This window comes from Bufo bufo, chromosome 4, assembly GCF_905171765.1.
Source record: "Bufo bufo chromosome 4, aBufBuf1.1, whole genome shotgun sequence".
Lineage (NCBI taxonomy): Eukaryota > Metazoa > Chordata > Amphibia > Anura > Bufonidae > Bufo > Bufo bufo.
The window spans coordinates 334,075,635-334,102,346 of NC_053392.1; the positions used below are offsets into that span (position 1 = coordinate 334,075,635).

General features: G+C 43.4%; 1 protein-coding gene across 2 annotated transcripts in view; it reads left to right on the forward strand.

Annotated features, from left to right (window-relative positions):
* LOC120998241 (sine oculis binding protein homolog) overlaps nucleotides 1–26,712 on the forward strand; it is a 238,010-nt gene that overhangs the window by 195,268 nt on the left and 16,030 nt on the right. For both annotated transcript variants that reach the window (XM_040428833.1, XM_040428834.1), the window contains one exon: nucleotides 22,999–24,947. In XM_040428833.1, the coding sequence (XP_040284767.1) occupies nucleotides 22,999–24,945 (1,947 nt within the window). In that variant the 3' untranslated portion in view covers nucleotides 24,946–24,947. The remainder of the gene's footprint in view (nucleotides 1–22,998; nucleotides 24,948–26,712) is intronic.

Genomic DNA, 26,712 nt, shown 5'->3' on the forward strand with positions numbered 1-26,712 from the left:
CATGTTGATTAAAACAATTTTGTAACAACAGGGTGAAACTAAAAACAAGGCAGCATAGATGTATTAAACACTAGCTGAAATCGAACTGTCTTAAAGATATATTTGAAGGAACAAAAACCACTTAAGGGAATCTGCACAAGTACAATCGCTCATAGTGCTGTATTTGTAAACTATTTTTCTCTTGTGCAGGAATGCCAAATGAAACATTTACTAACCAAGTTATCAGATCCCAGAGACCTGGCTTAGGTTTTACTCTATCAAAAGAGACTAATATTTCTGCTCATGCCATATCTTTTATGTGGTTTATTGTTGTACAATAGTTCACAGGAAAGAAGTTGAATGAGTTTACATCCATTCAGCTTTTAAGTAGTAGTTGGGCACAATGCCATGGAAATATAAATAGCAGGCCCAACAATGAGACTAAAATTAACTTTTTTTTTTTTTTACAATTCTGCTTCTTTCGCTACAGTGAAATAACTAGCTGTACATATTTTCATCAAATTATAGTATTGAATGAATAGACCTGAATTGTCAATCTTCACTCCATTATGTGATTCTTATAAATTAGTGCTGAAGGTCCAGTGGTGTTGTCATCATTATTGCACACTATTGGAGTGACCAACATGTATCTTAAGGGGGTATAATATAATGCTCCCCCCCCCCCCCAAAGTTCCCGGGCACCTCATACAGGTTATACTCTCCCCATTGTACAGATCATCCGGCGATTGGGGGGGGGGGGGCGGCAGCCAATAGCCGGCCGCAACCGGGACGAGGCTCGTTCCCGTTGCGGCCTGCTATTGGCTGCCCCCGCCGGATGTTTTGATCTGCGAGACGGGGAGATGCAGCAGTGGCCGTTCATCAGGAGCAACATGGATGCCGGGGAGTGGGGTAAGTATAACCTGTGTCACGAACCAGAGAGGGTGAACCTACTGTGCCACGTGTCCTACCCCCTCTAAGGGTGTTGTCTAAGTGAACCCCTCAATCTTCACAGTACCCCTGATGGTGGGGATAGACTTTCCCGAGGGGAACACCAAGTCGCTACCTTTTGAGGAGGATAGGCACACGAGGCAGCTGGTACCAGGAGGTACCTGAAAAAGGTACCAGAGGTACAGGCATTGTCAGGAAGCTGAATCGTTACCAGGAGCAACAGTGCAGGACCGAAGGATGAGGCAGAGGCGAAGTCAGACAGGCAATAGGTCAGGGCAGACGGAACAGGTACAGGTCAGGCAATCCGGGTTGGCAACAGGAGAGTCAAGGCAAGCAGACAGGGATCAAACAGGTAGCAATGTCCAGGACCACAAGTACGAGTCAGGAACACAAGCGGATATCAGGAACCTTAGCAGGACACAAGGACCTTGACACTGAGGCATCTGGGAAGGGGGCTGAGCCACTTATATATGTACAGGAAGGCTAGTATTGGTCAGCAAGGTCGCCCTTAATAAAATGCTGCAGGAAACAAGCAGCAAGCATGCTATGGCCAGGGCTGAAAGGAAACACTGGCAGCAGATCACCGCTGAACACGGCGCCCGGGACTGTGGTGGTAAGGCGCCCGGGACTGTGGCGGTAAGCAGGGGAACAGCGGCACACAGCAGCCGCTGTTACAACCTGTTTGAGGTGCCTGGGCATTTTGGGGGCATTATAGGGTTTGGATAACCCCTTTAATTTTTCTCACTGAGCAGTTAGAATAAGCCGTCCATGTTTAGCATTTGCAGTATTTTCTCTCAGACAACAGGTATACCATTTATTAGCTGTTTTATACCATTTGCTTTAATTCTTAGATTAAGATTTAGATACCATGGTAATCCTTTTTATCAGCTATTTTCAGGACATAGCAATCTCTATTCTCCCAGCTTTGCTAGGAAGGTAAGAAGGTTTTTTCTTGTTTTTCTCACACTTCCGCACTTCTTCCTATTGCTTCACACTACCCCTAGAATGTATGTGTCACGGTGGGGAGTGGGAAAAAACTCCCCACCGTACAATGAGGAGCAGACGGGATAGCAACTAGGCGCCTGGACACAGGGAAAAGGGAGCAGGTCACCTCCTATGCTTCCCTAATCCTCGCCCTGACTCCTAACCGTATGAGCGGACCTGGATGATAGGACGGCTTATACCCAGGAACCTCGGACCCTGAGTCGCCCTGATAATCCCTGGAATAGTAGCAGGTTCTTCCAAGACACGGATGAACAAGAGTTTCAACCGGCCTAGGGAAAAGCAGTGAACAGCCACTGGATCGGCAGGTTATAGCCCAAGAACAACACGCACTTACCTGCCGCTGCAACAACGACGACTGGACCCCATGCAACAGTACTGGAACCCGTACACCTCACAGGACACAGTTCAAACAACACACACAGGTGTCCAGCACACCAGTCAATGCCTGGACCCCCATGCGGACAGGATGCATGGGAGCCCCATGCATCCTGGGGCCCTCTCACCGAAGGCACAACTGACAGGGGAAATGTTTAGCAAACATGCTGGACAACAAACACCACCAGACATGTAACAACGACCAGACATATAACACCAACCCATACAAACAACAGCACACATAAAATAGGGTAGTGAAGGGAAGGTGACACCGGGATGACATTGGGGAGACATCGATGTCCCACTAGGTGGCCCTCAAGGACTGGGCAGATGTAACACCCAGGAAAGGAGCAAAGGCTCCAGCACCAACAAAGGCTGGAGGACAACTGAACTCATCCTACAGGCCACAGGCAATATAAACCAAGTGACCACACCCAGAACACGCCTAGATCCAAACCTTAACCCCATACACACCAGACTGGAAAGGAACAAGGAATTAAGGGCAGAGTAGACACATGCTGGAACACAACACGTTGCCCCTGGCAACCAGCATGCACGGCAACGTGTCACGTCGAACAACACAGAGACCATGACACAGTATGCTTCTTCTCAGTCACTGCAGCCTCACAACTGAGAGATGAAGCTGCATGATCAGTTGCTAAAAAAAGGCTGTGTACTGGACAGCATAAAGGTAGCTTCCTCTGACACAGCCTGACTACACAGGAGACTGTTTATAGTCAGAATCCACTAGTTAAAGGGGTTGTCCAACCACATTATTATTAAAAAAGCTTACGTTATAAAATGACAAAATAAGTAAAACTCAATTTAGCAATCCCCTGCTTTTGGGGTCCTCTGCATTCTCTGAGGCTGCAGCGATGACATGTTGACAGGATATCTGAGTGCTGCCCCACGTCATTAGCCATAGTGGTGATCTCAGTGGTGTACTGTTGAGATATCAGTTCTGCAACAATTGTCTGCAGCAGTCACATGCCATATCGGCATGTTAACAGTGGAAGCAGGTGAACATAGGCCATTGGGGAACCAGATAAACTGTAGCAGGAATGTGCCCTTGAACTCAATTTTATGATTAATATATCGAGAAATAATTTACCGAAATAGTTGAGTAACATTGTAAATACATTGCATTGTTTGAGGATTGTGGGTTATACAGGCTGTATTATAGTCAAGAGAAGTGAATAGGATCGCACCACGCATGACCGGCCACCGCTCCCATTCACCTCTATGGGCCCGACAGAAATAGCCGAGCCAGCGCTCAGCTATTTTCGGTGGCCCCATAAAAAATTGAGGGCGTCTGCGAATGCACAGTGCACTCTCCACCACTTTCGGAGCTCCGTTCTTGATATAGGTGCGGGTCCCAGCAGTGATATGCCCCTATTGTCTGTGATAAGACAACCCCTTTAGCCACCTCCGGACCGCCTAACGCAGATTCGCGTTCCGGAGGTGGCAGCCCTGCGCAGAGTCACGCATATACGCGTCATCTCGCGCGAGCCGAGACTTCCTGTGAACGCACGCACACAGGCGCGCGCGCTCACAGGAACGGAAGGTAAGAGAGTTGATCTCCAGCCTGCCAGCGGCGATCGTTCGCTGGCAGGCTGGAGATGTGTTTTTTTTAACCCCTAACAGGTATATTAGATGCTGTTTTGATAACAGCGTCTAATATACCTGCTACCTGGTCCTCTGGTGGTCCCCTTTGTTTGGATCGACCACCAGAGGACACAGGTAGCTCAGTAAAGTAGCACCAAGCACCACTACACTACACTACACCCCCCCCGTCACTTATTAACCCCTTATTAGCCCCTGATCACCCCATATAGACTTCCTGATCACCCCCCTGTCATTGATTACACCCCTGTCATTGATCAACCCCCTGTAAAGCTCCATTCAGATGTCCGCATGATTTTTACGGATCCACTGATAGATGGATCGGATCCGCAAAACGCATACGGACGTCTGAATGAAGCCTTACAGGGGCGTTATCAATGACTGTGGTTATCACCCCATATAGACTCCCTGATCACCACCCTGTCATTGATTACACCCCTGTCATTGATCAACCCCCTGTAAAGCTCCATTCAGATGTCCGCATGATTTTTACGGATCCACTGATAGATGGATCGGATCCGCAAAACGCATACGGACGTCTGAATGAAGCCTTACAGGGGCGTGATCAATGACTGTGGTTATCACCCCATATAGACTCCCTGATCACCCCCCTGTCATTGATTACACCCCTGTCATTGATCAACCCCCTGTAAAGCTCCATTTAGATGTCCGCATGATTTTTACGGATCCACTGATAGATGGATCGGATCCGCAAAAACGTATACGGACGTCTGAATGAAGCCTTACAGGGGCGTGATCAATGACTGTGGTGATCACCCCATATAGACTCCCTGATCACCCCCCTGTCATTGATTACACCCCTGTCATTGATCAACCCCCTGTAAAGCTCCATTCAGATGTCCGCATGATTTTTACGGATCCACTGATAGATGGATCGGATCCGCAAAACGCATACGGACGTCTGAATGAAGCCTTACAGGGGCGTGATCAATGACTGTGGTTATCACCCCATATAGACTCCCTGATCACCCCCCTGTCATTGATTACACCCCTGTCATTGATCAACCCCCTGTAAAGCTCCATTCAGATGTCCGCATGATTTTTACGGATCCACTGATAGATGGATCGGATCCGCAAAAACGTATACGGACGTCTGAATGAAGCCTTACAGGGGCGTGATCAATGACTGTGGTGATCACCCCATATAGACTCCCTGATCACCCCCCCGTCATTGATTACACCCCTGTCATTGATCAACCCCCTGTAAAGCTCCATTCAGATGTCCGCATGATTTTTACGGATCCACTGATAGATGGATCGGATCCGCAAAACGCATACGGACGTCTGAATGAAGCCTTACAGGGGCGTGATCAATGACTGTGGTTATCACCGCATATAGACTCCCTGATCACCCCCCTGTCATTGATTACACCCCTGTCATTGATCAACCCCCTGTAAAGCTCCATTCAGATGTCCGCATGATTTTTACGGATCCACTGATAGATGGATCGGATCCGCAAAAACGTATACGGACGTCTGAATGAAGCCATACAGGGGCGTGATCAATGACTGTGGTGATCACCCCATATAGACTCCCTGATCACCCCCCTGTCATTGATTACACCCCTGTCATTGATCAACCCCCTGTAAAGCTCCATTCAGATGTCCGCATGATTTTTACGGATCCACTGATAGATGGATCGGATCCGCAAAACGCATACGGACGTCTGAATGAAGCCTTACAGGGGCGTGATCAATGACTGTGGTTATCACCCCATATAGACTCTCTGATCACCCCCCTGTCATTGATCACCACCCCTGTCATTGATCACTCCCCCTGTCATTGATCACCCCCCTGTCATTGATCACCCTCTGTAAGGCTCCATTCAGACATTTTTTTGGCCCAAGTTAGCGGAATTATTTTATTTTTTTTCTTACAAAGTCTCATATTCCACTAACTTGTGTCAAAAAATAAAATCTCACATGAACTCACCATACCCCTCACGGAATCCAAATGCGTAAAATTTTTTAGACATTTATATTCCAGACTTCTTCTCACGCTTTAGGGCCCCTAGAATGCCAGGGCAGTATAAATACCCCACATGTGACCCCATTTCGGAAAGAAGACACCCCCAGGTATTCCGTGAGGGGCATATTGAGTCCATGAAAGATTGAAATTTTTGTCCCAAGTTAGCGGAACGGGAGACTTTGTGAGAAAAAAATTAAAAATATCAATTTCCGCTAACTTGTGCCAAAAAAAAAAAATTTCTATGAACTCGCCATGCCCCTCATTGAATACCTTGGGGTGTCTTCTTTCCAAAATGGGGTCACATGTGGGGTATTTATACTGCCCTGGCATTCTAGGGGCCCCAAAGCGTGAGAAGAAGTCTGGTATCCAAATGTCTAAAAATGCCCTCCTAAAAGGAATTTGGGCACCTTTGCGCATCTAGGCTGCAAAAAAGTGTCACACATCTGGTATCGCCGTACTCAGGAGAAGTTGGGGAATGTGTTTTGGGGTGTCATTTTACATATACCCATGCTGGGTGAGAGAAATATCTTGGTCAAATGCCAACTTTGTATAAAAAAATGGGAAAAGTTGTCTTTTGCCAAGATATTTCTCTCACCCAGCATGGGTATATGTAAAATGACACCCCAAAACACATTCCCCAACTTCTCCTGAATACGGCGATACCACATGTGTGACACTTTTTTGCAGCCTAGGTGGGCAAAGGGGCCCATATTCCAAAGAGCACCTTTAGGATTTCACAGGTCATTTACCTACTTACCACACATTAGGGCCCCTGGAAAATGCCAGGGCAGTATAACTACCACACAAGTGACCCCATTTTGGAAAGAAGACACCCAAAGGTATTCCGTGAGGGGCATGGCGAGTTCCTAGAATTTTTTATTTTTTGTCACAAGTTAGTGGAAAATGATGATTTTTTTTTTTTTCATACAAAGTCTCATATTCCACTAACTTGTGACAAAAAAAAAAACTTCCATGAACTCACTATGCCCATCAGCGAATACCTTGGGGTCTCTTCTTTCCAAAATGGGGTCACTTGTGGGGTAGTTATACTGCCCTGGCATTCTAGGGGCCCAAATGTGTGGTAAGGAGTTTGAAATCAAATTCTGTAAAAAATGACCAGTGAAATCCGAAAGGTGCTCTTTGGAATATGGGCCCCTTTGCCCACCTAGGCTGCAAAAAAGTGTCACACATCTGGTATCTCCGTACTCAGGAGAAGTTGGGGAATGTGTTTTGGGGTGTCATTTTACATATACTCATGCTGGGTGAGAGAAACTATTTAGAGCAAAATTTATATATGGATCTCGTTTTTTTTGCAAAATTTTACAACTGAAAGTGAAAAATGTCATTTTTTTGCAAAAAAATCGTTAAATTTCGATTAATAACAAAAAAAGTAAAAATGTCAGCAGCAATGAAATACCACCAAATGAAAGCTCTATTAGTGAGAAGAAAAGGAGGTAAAATTCATTTGGGTGGTAAGTTGCATGACCGAGCAATAAACGGTGAAAGTAGTGTAGGTCAGAAGTGTAAAAAGTGGCCTGGTCTTTCAGGGTGTTTAAGCACTGGGGGCTGAGGTGGTTAAACTGGACATACACATTAGATTAATGTGGTAGAATTGGTCAACAATCGAATGCGTATGAGGGCATCATCCTCAATGGCAGAAGTTGGTGGAGAAAAGCAGTGGCATTTGGATTTCAACATGCCCAATTCTTTTAAGGCAGGCGCTGGCAACAATTTGTTCCCCTCTCCGAGCCACAGAACTGTGCTGCCTCCTACAGTTTGTCAGATGAGTTCAGCAAGTGTAGGGGATGCTGCCCACAGGGGCCCTTCCCTCAGGCATTGCATGACATCATTCTGTCAGTCTCATATTCCACTAACTTGTGACAAAAAAAAAAACTTCCATGAACTCACTATGCCCATCAGCGAATACCTTGGGGTCTCTTCTTTCCAAAATGGGGTCACTTGTGGGGTAGTTATACTGCCCTGGCATTCTAGGGGCCCAAATGTGTGGTAAGGAGTTTGAAATCAAATTCTGTAAAAAATGACCAGTGAAATCCGAAAGGTGCTCTTTGGAATATGGGCCCCTTTGCCCACCTAGGCTGCAAAAAAGTGTCACACATCTGGTATCTCCGTACTCAGGAGAAGTTGGGGAATGTGTTTTGGGGTGTCATTTTACATATACTCATGCTGGGTGAGAGAAACTATTTAGAGCAAAATTTATATATGGATCTCGTTTTTTTTGCAAAATTTTACAACTGAAAGTGAAAAATGTCATTTTTTTGCAAAAAAATCGTTAAATTTCGATTAATAACAAAAAAAGTAAAAATGTCAGCAGCAATGAAATACCACCAAATGAAAGCTCTATTAGTGAGAAGAAAAGGAGGTAAAATTCATTTGGGTGGTAAGTTGCATGACCGAGCAATAAACGGTGAAAGTAGTGTAGGTCAGAAGTGTAAAAAGTGGCCTGGTCTTTCAGGGTGTTTAAGCACTGGGGGCTGAGGTGGTTAAACTGGACATACACATTAGATTAATGTGGTAGAATTGGTCAACAATCGAATGCGTATGAGGGCATCATCCTCAATGGCAGAAGTTGGTGGAGAAAAGCAGTGGCATTTGGATTTCAACATGCCCAATTCTTTTAAGGCAGGCGCTGGCAACAATTTGTTCCCCTCTCCGAGCCACAGAACTGTGCTGCCTCCTACAGTTTGTCAGATGAGTTCAGCAAGTGTAGGGGATGCTGCCCACAGGGGCCCTTCCCTCAGGCATTGCATGACATCATTCTGTCAGTCTCAGACGTAATGTCAATGATATTGCACCTCCTCCTCCCCACGTAGTCCTGCAGGATGGTCTGTGTGGGTGGAGCTAACACAGCTCCACCCCTTGTTCTTACTTTACTTACTCCTCCTACCTGAACGTCCTATGCCATGCATGCAAATCTTTAGTGGACACTGGACCACAGTTCTGCATGACACAAGTGTGAAGGAATGAGAACATAGGGGGGGGGGGGGGAGTCACTCAGCTTTCCCAGTCTGTTCACATGCTTCTGCACATGTGCCATGCAGAACAACAGGAAAGCTGGGTGACAATACATGATGTAATATCAACCAGCTTTCAAGCTGTACTGCATGTCACAAGTGCAAAGGCATGAGGAAATGAGAGAACTGTAACTGGAATGGGCCTTTAAAGGGGTTGTCCGGACATACCTCCATTTTCACCCCGGCAGCCCCCCTGACTTGAGCATTGGAGCAGTTCATGCTCCGATGCTCTCCTTTGCCCTGCGCTAAATCGCGCAGGGCAAAGGCATTTTTCGGAGATCCGGTGACGTACCGGGGCTCTCCATGGGGCTGCCAGGAAGCCTGGTGACGTCACTGGCACTGATGGGTGGGATTTAGCGCTGCCCTAGCCAGTAAAATGGCTAAAGCCCGCCCATCAGAGCCAGTGACGTCACCGAACACACTGCCGGGCGGAAGCTTCTGCCCGGCAGTGTGTTATTGAAAACAAAAGAACCCGATCCCTGCGCGATTTAGGCTGCCTGGGTGAAAATAAGAGTATGTCCGGATTCAGCTCTGAACCCGGACAACCCCTTTAACATGCACTGTGCTCGTGCAGTGAATATATCCTGATTGGTCACCTCAAGTTGCCGCAATAAAAAGGGTTTCTTCAAGATTTTTTTGAATTTGGCAGGAAATTGGGGGCTGTAAAATATAAAAAAAACCTTACCTTTAAATTGTCCTGTGGGGTACATGCCTTTTTTGCACACTTGAACACTGCGGCTAGTGATTGGCATGAATTATGAACGTGACATACCCACTCAAGGCCCAGCAAGGATCATGGTGGTGGCGTGGACATTTCAAACGTGGGAAAGGTTTGTTTATGTTTTTTTTTTTTCAAATTTTACACATACCCGTGATTTTTGCCTAATTTAAAATAAGATCTCAGAGAACCCATTTAATTGCTTCTGTTAGCATATATGTGGTAAGTAGGGTTGAGCGAACCCGAACTGCCAAGTTCGTGTTCGTACCAAACTTTGCGAGTTCGGGTACCCGGACCCGAACCCGGACTTTTTCACTGAAGTTCGGGTTTGGGTTCGGTGTTCGGGTGATTATATTATTTTCCGTTATAACATAGTTATAACGGAAAATAATAGCATTCTTAAGACAGAATGCTAAATAAAATGGCCATTGAGGGGTTAAAAATTAAAAAAAAACTCACCTCATCCACTTGATCGCGCAACCTTGATCGTGCAGGTCTTTTTTCTTCAGGACCTGTAAAAGGACCTGCGATAATGTCACCGCACGGTGACTTCACCACAGGTCCTGCTAAATGAAGATAGAAGTCCTATCTTCATTCAGCAGGACCTGCGGTGATGTCACCGCACTCACTGCGTGGTGAGTGCATTGACGTCATCGCAGGTCCTGAAGAAAGAAGACCTGCGCGATCAAGGCTGTGCGATCAAGTGGATGAGGTGAGTTTTTTTTATTATTTTTAACCCCTCAATGGACATTTTATTTAGCATTCTGTCTTAAGAATGCTATTGTTTTCCGTAATAACCATGTTATAACAGAATTATCACTGAACACGAAACCCCTAATTAGGGGTTTCGTGTTCAGTGATAATTCTCATTTCCCCCTATGCAATTGTATCTCATATTCCTGTGAGTTCTTCATTTTATAACAGAAAATAATGAAGTGAAGTTCGGGTCCCCCGGGTTCGGGGGCAATTTCGGGTCAAGTTCGGGTCCCGATCCCGAACTTTGACCTAAAGTTCGGCCGAACCCGGCAAATCCAAACTTCCACGGGTTCGCTCATCCGTAGTGGTAAGCATGATGTTACGTTGTGGTGAACTTGGTTCTGTTACCATTTCTATGCAGTAAGCTTGGTTTTGGCACTGTTGTGAACCTATGTATTTAGAGGGCACAGTAAAAGGTTCTGAAGTGTTTGCCCATCTATGATAATGTGCATAGGTGTCACGAAAATGTAGGGATAAGTGCAGCCTTAAACTACTCCCCTATCCCTACCTACTGTCCTAACCGACAGTGTACAACTGGGCGGCAGTCCCTAGCTTACCTATGTGCAGGGGCCTAAAGAGAGGAAACAACAAGGGGAGAAAACAAAAGACAAGGACAGAAAACACAGAAGCAACAAGCTTCCCAGGCTGGGTAAAACCACAACTGAAACCAATGGAAGCCAAGGTTTAGACCGAGGAGGTAACAAGGGCTCAAAGGGGTAATTCAAGATCGAAGTCAATACAAGCCGAGGTCAGGAGCCAAGAGGTCGCGTCAGTACAAGGGGTAACACAAGATTGTCAAATACAAAGCCGAGGTCAAACAAAAGTAGTCACACATGCAGAGAACGCTAGTGAGGTAAAAAGACCAATCACAGGCCACCTGTGGCCAGCAGGTGACGTGTTTAAATAGATCAAATTGATGGGTCACGTGACGTGGCCAGCTTCACGTGACCCATGTCTAGCACATCAATACACCTGAGCGCCGACTCATTGACATCGGCGCTCAGTCCCCCCCCCCCCCCCCCCGCGCGCGCTTGTTGTCTAGGGGACGAAGGATGCGGGCCACGCTGAAGAGGCGTGCGCAGCTAGGTCCTCTCCGCCCCCTTGTTACCATGGAGACTAGGATGCCAGCCGCGTCCTCGCTCCTCCTCACGAATGGGATGCCGGCGGCGCTTCAGTGAGAGAGTGCGATCGCCGGCTCCCCGTTACAATAGGTGTTTCTGTGTTCCTCTTTTATTTTCTTTCTGGTGTTGATGGTGTGGTTTACATATTTAAGGGAACAGTAAGTAACCAAGTTAAGCAAAATTTGCAGCAGCATGCCTTGCACGTCGCTATTTTTTCACCATAGACCAATATTAGATAATCATTAGGAGTATTAAACCACAGAAACTAAAGTATTTACCTCCCTTATTTAAACATACCTTTGAATGCATTAAAACATGTGTTTCAAAAGACCCCCTACTGATAGTTAGATATTTACAGTGAATACACCATATATCTAAAATCACAATCTCAGGCAGGTTTGTCAAGAGGTGGGACGGTTTGTGTCCTTCTTACTCACGGTTTGTTGACCCAGGATATAGTAGAAGTTGGGATGATTCGTGTCCTTCTTATTCAAAATTTGCTGGTGGAAAGTATATCCCAGTTAGCTGTCAAAATCAGGGTTAAGGGAACAAAATATATATCCCTACTCTATCCCTGGATCTCACCCTGCCTACAGGCAGAGCACCTGCCCCGAAAGGGGTGACCACACCTCTCGGTGGCTAAACCCTTTCTAGCCCCTGCCCTTGCCCTGAGGATGGTTGTTGTTCCCAAAGGAAACATTGAAAAAATGTCCCAACACTGCGTTTCCCCAGCATTGCCATTGGTTCTTCAGGGGACACTTCCCGATGTATGGGACACCGACTGGTAGTGATATGGTGATTTTGTTCTCCAGCCTAATGTCTCCTCCAGTAAAAAATCCCTATGGTTAGGGAGTACAACCTCAGATGTAACATAGTATGTAAGGCCGAAAAAAGACATTTGTCCATCCAGTTCGGCCTGTTATCCTACACGTTGATGCAGAGGAAGGCAAAAAAAAAAACTGTGAGGTACAAGCCAATTTTCCCCACTTAAAGGGAACCTGTCACCGGAATTTTGTGTATAGAGCTGAGGACATGGGTTGCTAGATGGCCGCTAGCACATCCTCAATACCCAGTCCCCATAGCTCTGTGTGCTTTTATTGTGTAAAGAAAACTGATTTGATACATATGCAAATTAACCTGAGATGAGTCCTGTCCCTGACTCATCTCACGTACAGGACTCATCTCAGGTTAATTTGCATATGTATCAAATCGTTTTTTTTACACAATAAAAGCACACAGAGCTATGGGGACTGGGTATTGCGGATGTGCTAGCGGCCATCTAGCAACCCATGTCCTCAGCTCTATACACAAAATTCCGGTGACAGGTTCCCTTTAAGGGGGAAAAAATTCCTCCCCGACTCCAATCAGGCAATCAGAATAACTCCCTGGATCAATGACCCCCCTCTAGTAGCTATAGCCTGTAATATTATTACACTCCAGAAATACATCCAAGCCCCTCTTGAATTCTTTTATTGTACTCACCATCACCACCTCCTCAGGCAGAGCGTTCCATAGTCTCACTGCTCTTACCATAAAGAATCCTTTTCTATGTTTGTGTACAAACCTTCTTTCCTCCAGACGCAGAGGGTGTCCCCTCGTCACAGTCATAGTCCTGGGGATAAATAGATGATGGGAGAGATCTCTGTACTGTCCCCTGATATATTTATACATAGTAATTAGATCTCCCCTCAGTCGTCTTTTTTCTAAAGTGAATAATCTTTCAGGGTACTGCAGTTGCGCCATTCGAGTTATTACTTTAGTTGCCCTCCTCTGAACCCTCTCCTGCTCTGCTATGTCTGCCTTGCTCACAGGAGCCCAGAACTGTACACAGTACTCCATGTGTGGTCTGACTAGTGATTTGTAAAGTGGTAGGATTATGTTCTCATCACGGCAACTATGCCTCTTTGGATGCAACCCATTATCTTATTGGCAGCAGCTGCCTGACACTCGTTTTTACTGCTTAGTTTGCTGTTTATTAAAATTCCTAGGTCCTTTTCCATGTCAGTGTTACCCAGTGTTTTACCATTTAGTATGTACGGGTGATTTGCATTATTCCTTCCCATGTGCATAACCTTACATTTGTCAGTGTTAAACCTCATCTCCCACTTCTCTGCCCAAGCCTCCAATCTATCCAGATCCATCTGTAGCTGTATGTTGTCCTCTTCAGTGTTAATTACTTTACACAGTTTAGTGTCATCTGCAAAAAAAAATATTTTACTGTGCAAGCCTTCTACAAGATTGTTAATAATACTGACCCGTGAGTTACTCCGCTAGTGACAGTGACCCAATCTGAGTGTATACCATTAATAACCACCAAGTTACTTACCCACATACAGACGTTTTCTCCCAGTCCGAGCATTCTCATTTTATATACTAATCTTTTATTTGGTATAGTGTCAAATTCTTTGGAGAAGTCCAGATATACGACATCCATTTATTCACCACTGTCAAGTCTAGAACTTATCCCCTCATAGAAACTGATTAAATTAGTTTGACATGACTGATCCCTCATGAAGCCATGCTGATATGATGTTATTTGCTTGTTTTCATTGAGATCCTCCACGATAGCATCTCTTAGAAAACCTTCAAACAGTTTACCCACAACAGATGTTAAACTTAGCAGTCTATAGTTTCCGGGGTCTGTTTTTGCACCCTTTTTGTATATTGGCACCACATTTGCTATGCGCCAATCCTGTGGAACACTCCCTGTCAGTATAGAGTCTGTAAATATCAGAAATAAGGGTCTGGCTATGACATTACTTAATTCTCTTAGGATTCGGGGGTGTATGCCATCTGGTCCTGGCGATTTGTCTATTTTAATCTTTTTAAGTCGCTGTTGTACTTCTTCCTGGGTCAGACAGGGCACTTTTAATGGGGAATTTACTTTTACATTCTGCATTTCATCTGACAGTTTATTTTCCTCAGTGAATACAGTGGAGAAAAAAATATTTAATAGCTTTGCTTTCTCCTCGTCACTGTCTGCAACTTCCCCCTCATTGCTCTGTAGAGGGCCAACACCTTCAGATTTATACTTTTTACCATTTTTATCATTTAAGAACATTTTAGGGTTAGTTTTGCTCTCTTTGGCAATTAATCTCTTGGTCTCGAGTTTGGCGGCTTTTATTTGTTTTTTACATATTCTATTTTTTTCCTTTTTTTCAGTGCTTCCTCGCTACCCTCCTGTTTTAGGGGGCTACCAAAATAAATGGCATCTATGTCCTGTTCAAACTTGGCGCCTTAAATAGGACTACATCACTCCTGCCCTCAATTTCCTGCCCCTTCTCCCATCCGCCCCATTCAGAAATCTGTACCTAATACTCTTTTACCCCTTCTTATAAATCATACCTATAAAAAAAATCAGTTGTCAAAGTAGTAGGGACGTACACTAAAACACATGTTTTAATGTATTGAATAAAAGGTATGTTTTAATAAGGGAGGTAAATAATTTAGTTTTTGTAGTTTAATACTCCTGATGATTATCTAATATTGGTCTAAGGTTTTAAAATTTGAGTAGTGGGCTATGGCTGGCTTCTTGAAGGGACCCATAAGTGCAGACCATTGGCTAGAGGAAGGGGAAGAGTTTTTTCCTGAAAAGGAAGATGCTGAATTTGGGGGTAAAACTCCTACATTGAAGGTGGTATTTAAGGAGCTATATGATAGATTTATTTTGATGCACAATTACTTCCTCTTTGGATCAAAGTTCTAAAACCAGTTCAGGGGCACCGCTATGGGTAGCCCATATGCACCCACTTATGTGAATCTGCTCCTGGGCTGGTGGGAGGACAGAATTGTCTTTGCAGAGGAGGAAGAACACTGGACCACCCACATCCTCTTTTGGGGAAGATATATTGATGACATCCTGGTACTGTGGGATGGCCCAGAGGATTCCTATAAAGCCTATGTAGAAACTCTCAACACAAACCCTATAGGTTTACATTTTACATGAGAGGCCAATAAAGATGTGATATCTTTTCTGGATCTAAGGATCATGAAGAAAAGAGGCATGTTGCATACTGAAACGTTCCAAAAAACCACAGCTACGAATAGTTTGCTCTATTGGGAGAGTCATCATCCCCAATCCCTTAAAAAGGAATATCAAACGGGCAATACATTCGAATTAGGAGAAACTGTTCCGATATTCCAATGTTCTTTCAACAATCAAGGGACCTCAAGAACAGATTTCTCGAAAGGGGCTATCCTGAAATAAACATAAAAAGAGGCTTTTATGCATTCTTTAACTACAGATAGGAGAGAACTCTTAAAACCACAAAATGTAACTAATTCTAGGGATCCCATATAAATAACAGGAACGTTTGATTATGCACATGGTAGAATTTTCAAGATCCTTAGGAGACATTGGAACATCCTCCGGACGGACCATGATTTGACAGATGTCCTGACTCCCTATCCAGCAGTTACTTTCCGGAGAGGGAAATCACTTAGAGACCGTCTAGTTCATAGCATGTACACTAAACCACAACCCACAGGGACATGGTTTGACCGGAAACCGCTGGGGACTTACAAATGTGGAGGCTGTATAGCGTGCCCCTTTATTATTGTTTCCAAAACTTTTTACAGTGTTACAACAGGAAAGTCGTATAAGATGTGGAACTACTCCAATTGTAAAACATCTGGGGTAGTATACTTAATTACATGTAGCTGTCCGCTTAATTATGTGGGAAAAACTAAGCTTGAACTGAGGAGAAGGATTGGGGACCATTTGGGTGACATGTAACATAAGAAAGATACCCCAATAGCTAATCATATATTACGGGCCCATAAGGGTAATCCACAAGACCTAAAATTCCAGGTAATTGAGGTGATCAACCCCCCTCCCCGGAAAGGGGACTGGAACAAAAAGATCCTGCAAAGAGAAATCAGATAGATCTATTTCTTGAAAACAATTCACCCAGAGGGTTTGAATGAACATCTCTCCTTCAGTTATTTCCTTTGAAGTATATATATCTGTCCTCTATACCCTGCTTTATTTTTTAGCCACCTTCTGCTTTTAGTTATACATCCCTATCATATACCAGCAGCTCAAACATATCGGACCATAATAGGTCCAGTAAAGGGATTATCATTAATCACCATCTATTTGTCCATAATGTATTTGGACAAAGATTTGGATACTCTTATTGTTAACCTCTACATTATATGCACTATAGTTTATTACTATTAATATAAACTCCCCCTTTTTTTTTTCCTTTTTAGGTTAGATTACATAGTAACATAGTTTATAAGGCCGAAAAAAGACATCTGTCCATCCAGTTCAGCCTGTTAGGCTCCATTCACACGTCCGTAATAACGGATCTGCATCCGTTCCGCAATTTGCGGAACGGGTGCGGACTAATTCATTCTCTATGGGGCAGGAATGGATGCATACAACACACTGTGCTGTCCGCATCCAATCTTCCAGTCCGCGGCTCCGGAAAAAAATAGAACATATCCTATTCTTGTCCGCAATTGCAGACAAAAATAGGCATTTCTATGGGGGTGTCGGCCGGGTGTATTGCGGATCACACTACGGATGTGTGAATGAACCCTTATCCTGAAAGTTGATCCAGAGGAAGGCAAAAAAAAACCTTGTGAGGTAGAAGCCAATTTTCCCCACTTAAGGGGGAAAAAAATTCTTCCCGACTTTAATCAGGCAATCAGAATAACTCCCTCGATCATCTCTAGTAGCAATAGCCTGTAATATTATTACACTCCAGAAATACATCCAGGCCCCTCTTGAACTCTTTTAGTGAACTCACCATCACCACCTCCTCAGACAGAGAGTTCCATAGTCTCACTTGGAATTCTCTGGCCTGATTATCTATAATTTCTTATCTTTTTTAGGGATAATATAATTTATTTATTTTTGGACACCTGCTTCCGTCCCCTTTTGCATCTTTTCAACCGTGCAGAGGATCTCTTCCCTACAGACTGTGAAACGCATATGTGTTCCACAGCGTTGCGCATCATAAGGGAGGAGGTGAGCAGGAAATTACATACATTTCCTGCCGCTAAGTCTGTGGAACGCACTTGCGTTCCGTAGTAATTTCTGCCTTGCGTTGGATTGAATCTGAAAGGGTGGAGCCTTTAGTTGAGGAGGAGACGTCATATCTGGTTCCGACCGCTCAGTGGAACGCATCTGCGTTCCACAGCGGCGTCCTTTATATCTATTAGTCTGTTTACATGGTTAGTGCCCCAAGGGGATGTCCCTACCACTTTGACAACTGACTTTTTTTCTAGGTAATATTTATAAGAAGGGGTAAAAGAGTATTAGATACAGATTTCTAGATGGGGCGGACGGGAGGAGGTGCAGGAAATTGAGGGGAGGAATCTGGAGGGATGTAGTCCTATTTAAGGCGCCAAGTTTGAACAGGACATAGACACCATTTATTTTTGTAGCCCACATCTGACTATAGGGATTTTTACTGGAGGAGACATTAGGCTGGAGAACAAAATCACCATATCACTTCCGGTCGGTCTCCCATACATCAGTGTCCCCTGAAGAACCAGTGGCAATACTGAGGTAACGCAGTGTTGGGACCCATTTTTTCAAGGTTTCCTTTGTTTCGGAACAACAACCATCCTTAGGGCAAGGGCAGGGGCTAAAAAGGGTTTAGCCACCGAGAGGTGGGGTCACCCCTGTCGGGGAGAGTGCTCTGCCTGTAGGCAGGGTGAGATCCAGGGATAGAGTAGGGATATATATTTTGTTCCCTTAACCCTGATTTTGACAGCTAACTGGGAAATACTTTGTACTAGCAAATCGTAATTAAGAAGGACACAAATCGTCCCACCTTCTACTATATCCGGGTCAACAAACCGTGAGTAAGAAGGACACAAACTGTCCCACCTCTTGACAAGCCTGCCTGAGATTGTGATTTTAGATATATGGTGTATTCACTGTAAATATCTCAAACACAGAAAGATCATACAGATCATACAGACTCCATGCAAATGTTGTCCCTGGTCGGATTCTAACCTAGGACCCCAGCACTGCAAGGAACCAGTGCTAACCATAAAATGCTACTTACCACACAGATAATTGTGTGGTTCAAATAACACAAAACACAACTTCTCTAAAAGACTACACTTAGGACCACAATTATGCTTTGCACATCTTTTCCACGATCCTAGGCCAGTGATGTGGCCTACATGCATCTCAGTCCTAATCAAGTGAATATAATACCAAGCACAGTGCTTGGCAAGCAGTGAGGGGGCTGCAGGCCACAGCGCTCACCAGAGCTCAAACAGCTGATCAGCAGGGGTTCAGGGAGTTGGATCCTGACCGATCTGATATTGATGACCAATCCCGAGGGTAGGTCATCAACATTAAATTCCTGGATAACTCTTTTAAGTAAATTAAGCTCCTGACTACTTTAAGTTAATTGGACTGTCACATATGGCAAGAATAAGGGGCCAGATGTTGGTTTGCTATTAGCCACTATTACCATCAAAAGGTAGCATCCTGGATGGAAGCAATAAATATAATCTTTGCCTAATAGAGTTATTTTTTTGACCAAAGATTGTATTATATCTCTCAAAATTCAAATGTATTTGGCAATGTTGTATTAATTTATGAATAATTGGAACCGCACAAACGTAACGAATGGGTAAATGATGCATTTCTTCTATCTTGTCCAAAAATGAAGGCATCGGGAGAACTGCTGACATCTGTTTATCTGTTTATAGCAATGGCAAGAGAACCCATATTAATTCTTGTTCAAAATGCCACACGAAGGAAAAGCATTAGTGCAAACAAGAGTTGTATTTGAATTGTAGATCATGTCTTAGCCATCTGTGAGAACGGATGGTGTTGAGAAATTAATGTGTTAATGAAATCACAATAATTTCGCAGAGGAAGTGAATGGGAATCTTAAGATGATTGTCTTAGATTTCGGTAATGATGGAACTGGTAACAGGTAAAGGCTTTTGGTGCTGGAATGTTGTTCCAAGAAATACAAGCGACAGGTCTACCTGGGTAGGTTTACCAAGCAATAATCTAAAAATGCAGAATTAGGCCTTATATATATGGCATAGACATAGGAAAATCCATGTGTTCCCATATGGTGCTAGGTATTGTGTTGTATTATGGAGTATTCTACAAGAAGAATTGCTTCTAGGGAAGAATAGCCCCATAATACTTAATCTCATGGGGTATGGCATGTTTGGTGAACTCTAAGACATGCAGGGTTCTCATAGGCTCCATACAACTATATGGGTGCCATGTTACTATTCCAAATAACGTGGAGCTTGTAAGTAGTCAAAATACATTGCATTCATCCTTAGACTATACTTTTACATTATATGCCTATCTAGACTACTATGTCTTTCTGCAGGGCTGTAACAAGGACATATGGAGCCTTGTAGCAGACCTTAGAATCGGGCCCCACACCACCATGACCATCTTCGGTAGCATGTATATGAGAGAAGCTTATGATTATGTTGGTTTTCCTAGTGCACAAGTATAATGCACACAGTGACGTCACAATTAGAGTTGAGCAAAGCAAGCTTCGGATGCTTAATCCGAAGTTATTTTGTTCAAAACTTCGGAATAATACTGTAGGGAGATTCGTCTCCGTACATTATTAGAATGTATGGGCTCTGATGAGCCGAAGTAAGTTATTCACGAAGTTGGGCATTACTTTGTTGAAACCGAACTCAGCTTTGGTTTCGAGGTACTTGTCAGAACCGAAGCCGAGTTCGGTTTTAAGTTTTAAAGTGGTTTTTCACTTTAAAAATCAACTACTGAAGTTATTAAACTCATTGGAGCCCATACACTTTAATACAGTACGGAGACGAATCTCTGTATAGTATTATTCTGAAGTTTTGAACGAAGCAACTTCGAATTAAGCATCCGAAGCTCGCTTTCTCGACTCTAGTCAAAATGGTGGGATAATACACATCATGAAGTTACAGCACAGACATAATATTCACAATGATGGCACAGTACAGCAATAAGGCTCAATGTGATATCACAATAGTATGATAATACGCATGGTGATGAACGGAAATGAATTGGTGATGTCACCGCACAAAAATAATGCTAAAAGTAATGCTCTCTTCCATTGTCGCTATACATCACAAATTGCACATATGTCTGAGTAGAGATGGGCCCCCTTAGTTTTTGGGGTCCCATAGCAGCTGCTATACCTGTTATCCTAGTAGTTATGCCCATGGATTTCTGAAACAACTCGTGGATTTTATGTATTGGTGACAGTTTTGACATAAATAACTCATCCGCCTTACTAATATTGATATCCATGGAAACAATTGTAGGAGTCCACAATTTGTCTCCACGGTTACAGATCCTGGCTAATAACGGTCACTTATGTGCAAGCTACTGATTGTATTACGACTATGCTTTAAGAGCAAAATTGTGTTAGTTTATTTAAATGTCTTTTTTGGTAAAATATATAAATGCAGATTTTTGGAAAGTGTATTAATTATTGCTGAAACAGCACATCCATGCTTTGGGGACACTTGATTCTGTTGTGCATGGTTTTAGGGTACATTAGTAACCTCCGACTAGATGGTAGATTTATCCTTAGGAATATATTTTACAAGCATATAAAATAAAGTTGAAACCCATGAGTCAAAGTGAAGAAATATTTAAGAGTCAGTATACAGGGAGTGCAGAATTATTAGGCAAGTTGTATTTTTGAGGATTCATTTTATTATTGAACAACAACCATGTTCTCAATGAACCAAAAAAACTCATTAATATCAAAGCTGAATATTTTTGGAAGTAGTTTTTAGTTTGTTTTTAGTTTTAGCTATTTTAGGGGGATATCTGTGTGTGCAGGTGACTATTACTGTGCATAATTATTAGGCAACTTAACAAAAAACAAATATATACCCATTTCAATTATTTATTTTTACCAGTGAAACCAATATAACATCTCAACATTCCCAAATATACATTTCTGACATTCAAAAACAAAACAAAAACAAATCAGTGACCAATATAGCCACCTTTCTTTGCAAGGACACTCAAAAGCCTGCCATCCATGGATTCTGTCAGTGTTTTGATCTGTTCACCATCAACATTGTGTACAGCAGCAACCACAGCCTCCCAGACACTGTTCAGAGAGGTGTACTGTTTTCCCTCCTTGTAAATCTCACATTTGATGATGGACCACAGGTTCTCAATGGGGTTCAGATCAGGTGAACAAGGAGGCCATGTCATTAGATTTTCTTCTTTTATACCCTTTCTTGCCAGCCACGCTGTGGAGTACTTGGACGCGTGTGATGGAGCATTGTCCTGCATGAAAATCATGTTTTTCTTGAAGGATGCAGACTTCTTCCTGTACCACTGCTTGAAGAAGGTGTCTTCCAGAAACTGGCAGTAGGACTGGGAGTTGAGCTTGACTCCATCCTCAACCCGAAAAGGCCCCACAAGCTCATCTTTGATGATACCAGCCCAAACCAGTACTCCACCTCCACCTTGCTGGCGTATGAGTCGGACTGGAGCTCTCTGCCCTTTACCAATCCAGCCACGGGCCCATCCATCTGGCCCATCAAGACTCACTCTCATTTCATCAGTCCATAAAACCTTAGAAAAATCAGTCTTGAGATATTTCTTGGCCCAGTCTTGACGTTTCAGCTTGTGTGTCTTGTTCAGTGGTGGTCGTCTTTCAGCCTTTCTTACCTTGGCCATGTCTCTGAGTATTGCACACCTTGTGCTTTTGGGCACTCCAGTGATGTTGCAGCTCTGAAATATGCCCAAACTGGTGGCAAGTGGCATCTTGGCAGCTGCACGCTTGACTTTTCTCAGTTCATGGGCAGTTATTTTGCGCCTTGGTTTTTCCACACGCTTCTTGTGACCCTGTTGACTATTTTGAATGAAACGCTTGATTGTTCGATGATCACGCTTCAGAAGCTTTGCAATTTTAAGAGTGCTGCATCCCTCTGCAATATATCTCACTATTTTTGACTTTTCTGAGCCTGTCAAGTCCTTCTTTTGACCCATTTTGCCAAAGGAAAGGAAGTTGCCTAATAATTATGCACACCTAATATAGGGTGTTGATGTCATTAGACCACACCCCTTCTCATTACAGAGATGCACATCACCTAATATGCTTAATTGGTAGTAGGCTTTCGAGCCTATACAGCTTGGAGTAAGACAACATGCATAAAGAGGATGATGTGGTCAAAATACTCATTTGCCTAATAATTCTGCACGCAGTGTACAACGAAAAAAGAAATATGTTAAAATTCCTAATAACAGTAACTATGGCACATAGGCATATAAATGAGTGCCTTTAGGAGAAGAGGGTGAGTAATGCTTGTTTTGGGTGAAAGAATGCGTCACTTTTAGGTACAGCACTCTGAAACAACATACAATAACGTCAGAACAACATCTAATGTTATTTATATGTTTGACAAATGTATCATATGTCATCTTTGTGTACTATTGTTATTCCTTCTCACCTTGCTGACTTTTACATTTTATTTTAGGTATGTGATTGGTGTAAGCACATACGGCATACAAAAGAATACCTGGACTTTGGAGATGGAGAAAGAAGGCTTCAATTCTGCAGTGCAAAGTGTCTAAATCAATACAAAATGGACATTTTTTACAAAGAAACACAAGCCAACCTTCCAGCTGGACTGTGCAACACATTACATCCTCCAATTGACAATAAAGCAGAAGGCACGGGGGTACAGCTGCTAACTCCAGATTCCTGGAATATACCGTTGACAGATGCTCGAAGAAAGGTTCCTTCCCCAGTGTCTGCAGCTGGCCAAATGCAAGGTCCTGGATCATCAGCCTCAACCACTGCCTCGCCTTCTGAAATTGCCAACAGCTCAGTTACTAAAATCCCCACACCAGTTCCCAAATCCATTCCTCTGAATGAAAGCCCAAATATAGCCCCAGTTCCAGTTCCACCACCTGCCAGCATTGTGCCTCCCATGGGCATGCCACCCAGGAGTCCACCGATGATTATGACAAATAGAGGACCGGTTCCTCTGCCCATTTTCATGGAACAGCAAATTATGCAACAGATACGCCCACCATTTCTAAGGGGTCCTCATGGATCAAATCCTAATAGTCCTTTGTCCAATCAAATAATTCCTGGTATGGGTCCACCACCTGGTGGGCCTAGAGTTATGGGACCTACATCAAGTCCTATGCATAGACCAATGTTATCACCTCACATTCACCCGCCAACAACTCCTACTATGCCGGGCAATCCAGCAGGTTTGATTCCGCCTCATCCACCTGGAGGTCCTATACCTGGTTTTCCTTTCCATCCAATGGGCATGATGCCAAATGGTCCTATACACATGCCTCAGATGGTAAATTTTGGTTTACCATCTCTTGCTCCCTTAGTGCCACCACCTACCCTTTTAGTGCCATACCCAGTTATTGTTCCTTTACCTGTTCCAATACCTATACCCATACCTATTCCTCATCCAGTGGATTCCAAGCCCCCAAATGACTTCTTCAGTAATGGTGAAAGCATCATTCCAAGTTCATCAAGTGATAGCCCAGGAGCAAAGCCAAAGAAAAACTCTTTGCTTCCAAGGGATTCCAAACAAAGGTCTTTAAAGCCTTCTGACACTTCATCTGGTGGTTCAGGGCTTTCCTCGAACCAGGCTCCAGTTGTTCAAGAACATTTGAAAACCGAAGTAGTGGACTTGACTTTGAGGACAGTAAGCCCAGAAAACAGTAAACCTAGCATCCCTAATACGTATCAAGTGCCACAGGATGGGGTCATAGATTTAACTGTGGCAAACAGGTCTAGACTCCATAATGTAATTCAGAAAGCTGTTAACACTCAGTTAAAACTTGAATCTGAACCCATTAGTGTTGTAAACGTGGTTTTTAGTAACTCAGATAGAACCAATTGTAATGACTGTGTGGATGGTAGTAACCCAGTGGAAACAAAAGTACATCCATGCAATGACTCTAAACTTTGTGGTATAAACTCACTAGCCCCAAGTACCCCAGGTCATGAAAGCAGTGCAGCAGTTTGCAATGTAATTGTAAATGGCACAAAGAGCACAGAGGGTACTAAAAACTCTGATAAATCACACGAGCAGAAAAAGACATTAGACAAGGAGCCTGCAGTTAGTGAATTGGAATCTGTTAAAGAAAATAACTGTGCTTCAAATTGCCATTCTGAGTTTGAAGCCGGCAAAAAGAGTCTTGTGGAAGAGTCTCTGACAGCAGGAGACAAACAAGATCCTAATCTAAACAACCCTGCAGATGAGGACCATGCCTATGCTTTGAGGATGTTGCCTAAAACAGGTTGTGTTATCCAGCCTGTGCCAAAACCAGCAGAAAAGACTGCAATATCACCATGTATAATCTCATCACCAATTCTCACCACAGGGACAGAAGATTTGGAGCCACCACTTAAAAGGAGGTGTCTCCGTATTCGAAATCAAAATAAATAAAGGTTTGTGAAAATATTATTTATAAAAATTAAATTTCTCAAGATTTTATGATTATTGTCTTTAGGATGAAATAGAGTTCATGGCAGAAAAGTTTCCTGCAAATGAAACCTAGTAGTATATCTGCTGTGCTCATATGTTTCTTTATTAGTCTATCATATCATTTTCATTGAATAGTCTGTATAAACATAGTATTATTTATGGCTTGCATTTAATATTTCAGTATAAAGTCATGGTGATGCAAATTGTAGCCTATTATAATTTTTATCCATAATGATATAAAAAATGTTAAAAATTCTAATTTTACTTAGTTTAGGTCTCTAATTCAAGTCTAAATCACGTTGGACGTACTGGATTATTGTAGCTCTTAACAGATTAGTGCAAAACCAGTTTCTCTTAATACAAAAACTGGTCCAATGTCCCTTTATTGTGATAATGTGTCAACATGCCACTGCCACTGTTTAGTAAATATAGAGAATATTGGGGTAGTAGCTGTACTTCTCCACTTCATAAGATAACATTGTCTGCACAATTCCCGGTGGTAACTATGAAGGGTGCATTATGAAGTAACAATGCGGAAACGTAATAAGATGAAGCTTAGAAACAGCTCATATGACAGTGCCATAACTCTGGGTAAAAGCTGGATAAGCCATACTGAATTCGGCACCCAGAGAGGCATGAAAAATTAAGATTTCAACAGTTTCTGCACAGTTTCTGTGCACAGTGTGGACCCAGAGTTGTCTTACTGCAATATCAAACCAAGCTCAGTGCTCTGACTTAAAGATATTGATGAATTCATTATAAAAGTATGCAGTGCTGTAAACTTTAAATACTAGTTTTGAAATGCTAATTTTAAGATCTCATGAGGTGGCGCCCTGAGCAGTGGCATTCTTTCACCTACCCTTTATCCCAGCCCTGGGTGGTTCATTATAGTCTTAAAGCCATTATTGTGAAGCCAAATCAATAAATCTGTGGCACTCCAGACCAGTTACATTCTTTCACCTAGCCTCCATCCTAGCCCTGGGTGGTTTATTATACTCCCAAGGCCATTTATGTGAAGCCAAATCAATAAATCAGTGGCACTCCAGACCAGTTACATTCTTTCACCTCGCCTCCATCCTAGCCCTGGGTGGTTTATTATACTCCCAAGGCCATTATTGTGAAGCCAAATCAATAAATCAGTGGCACGCCAGACCAACTCCAAAACAAGACTACTCTGCTGCCAGTGGTGTGGAGATCGTTATTTAATCTACCGCAGATGAGGTCACCAACTGAAGTGTGATATGCTGTCACTGCTGCCAATAAATCAGCGGACTCAGAGGTCACATGCCACTGATTGGTCAGCATCAGTGATGTATGGGGAATGAGCTGGCCAGGCGGGGACCGACAGCGACAGGGACGGGGGCACTCTGCAGGAACTGGGACAACCAGGCGAGTGGGCTATTGTTTTTAAGGGTAGCCAACTGACTCCCCACACATCAGTGAAGCAGCAAGAGCTGACAATCACTGATAACATATAGCGAACAAGGAAAAAATGCGTATAGCAGCACAACGAAAAATTAAAGTCTTATCTTGTGGTGGTGCCAGCCGTGTTGGGAGCCAGTCAGAAGTTCCCCCTTGGATGCGTCATATAGAAGAAACCGCAGCACTCTCCTGTCTTCAATTCAGTGGAATTTATTTCACCAGCAAAAAGGTCTTTACGGTCGAAATGTCGCATTTTTTTTGCTGGTGAAATAAATTCCACTGAATTGAAGACAGGAGAGCGCTGCG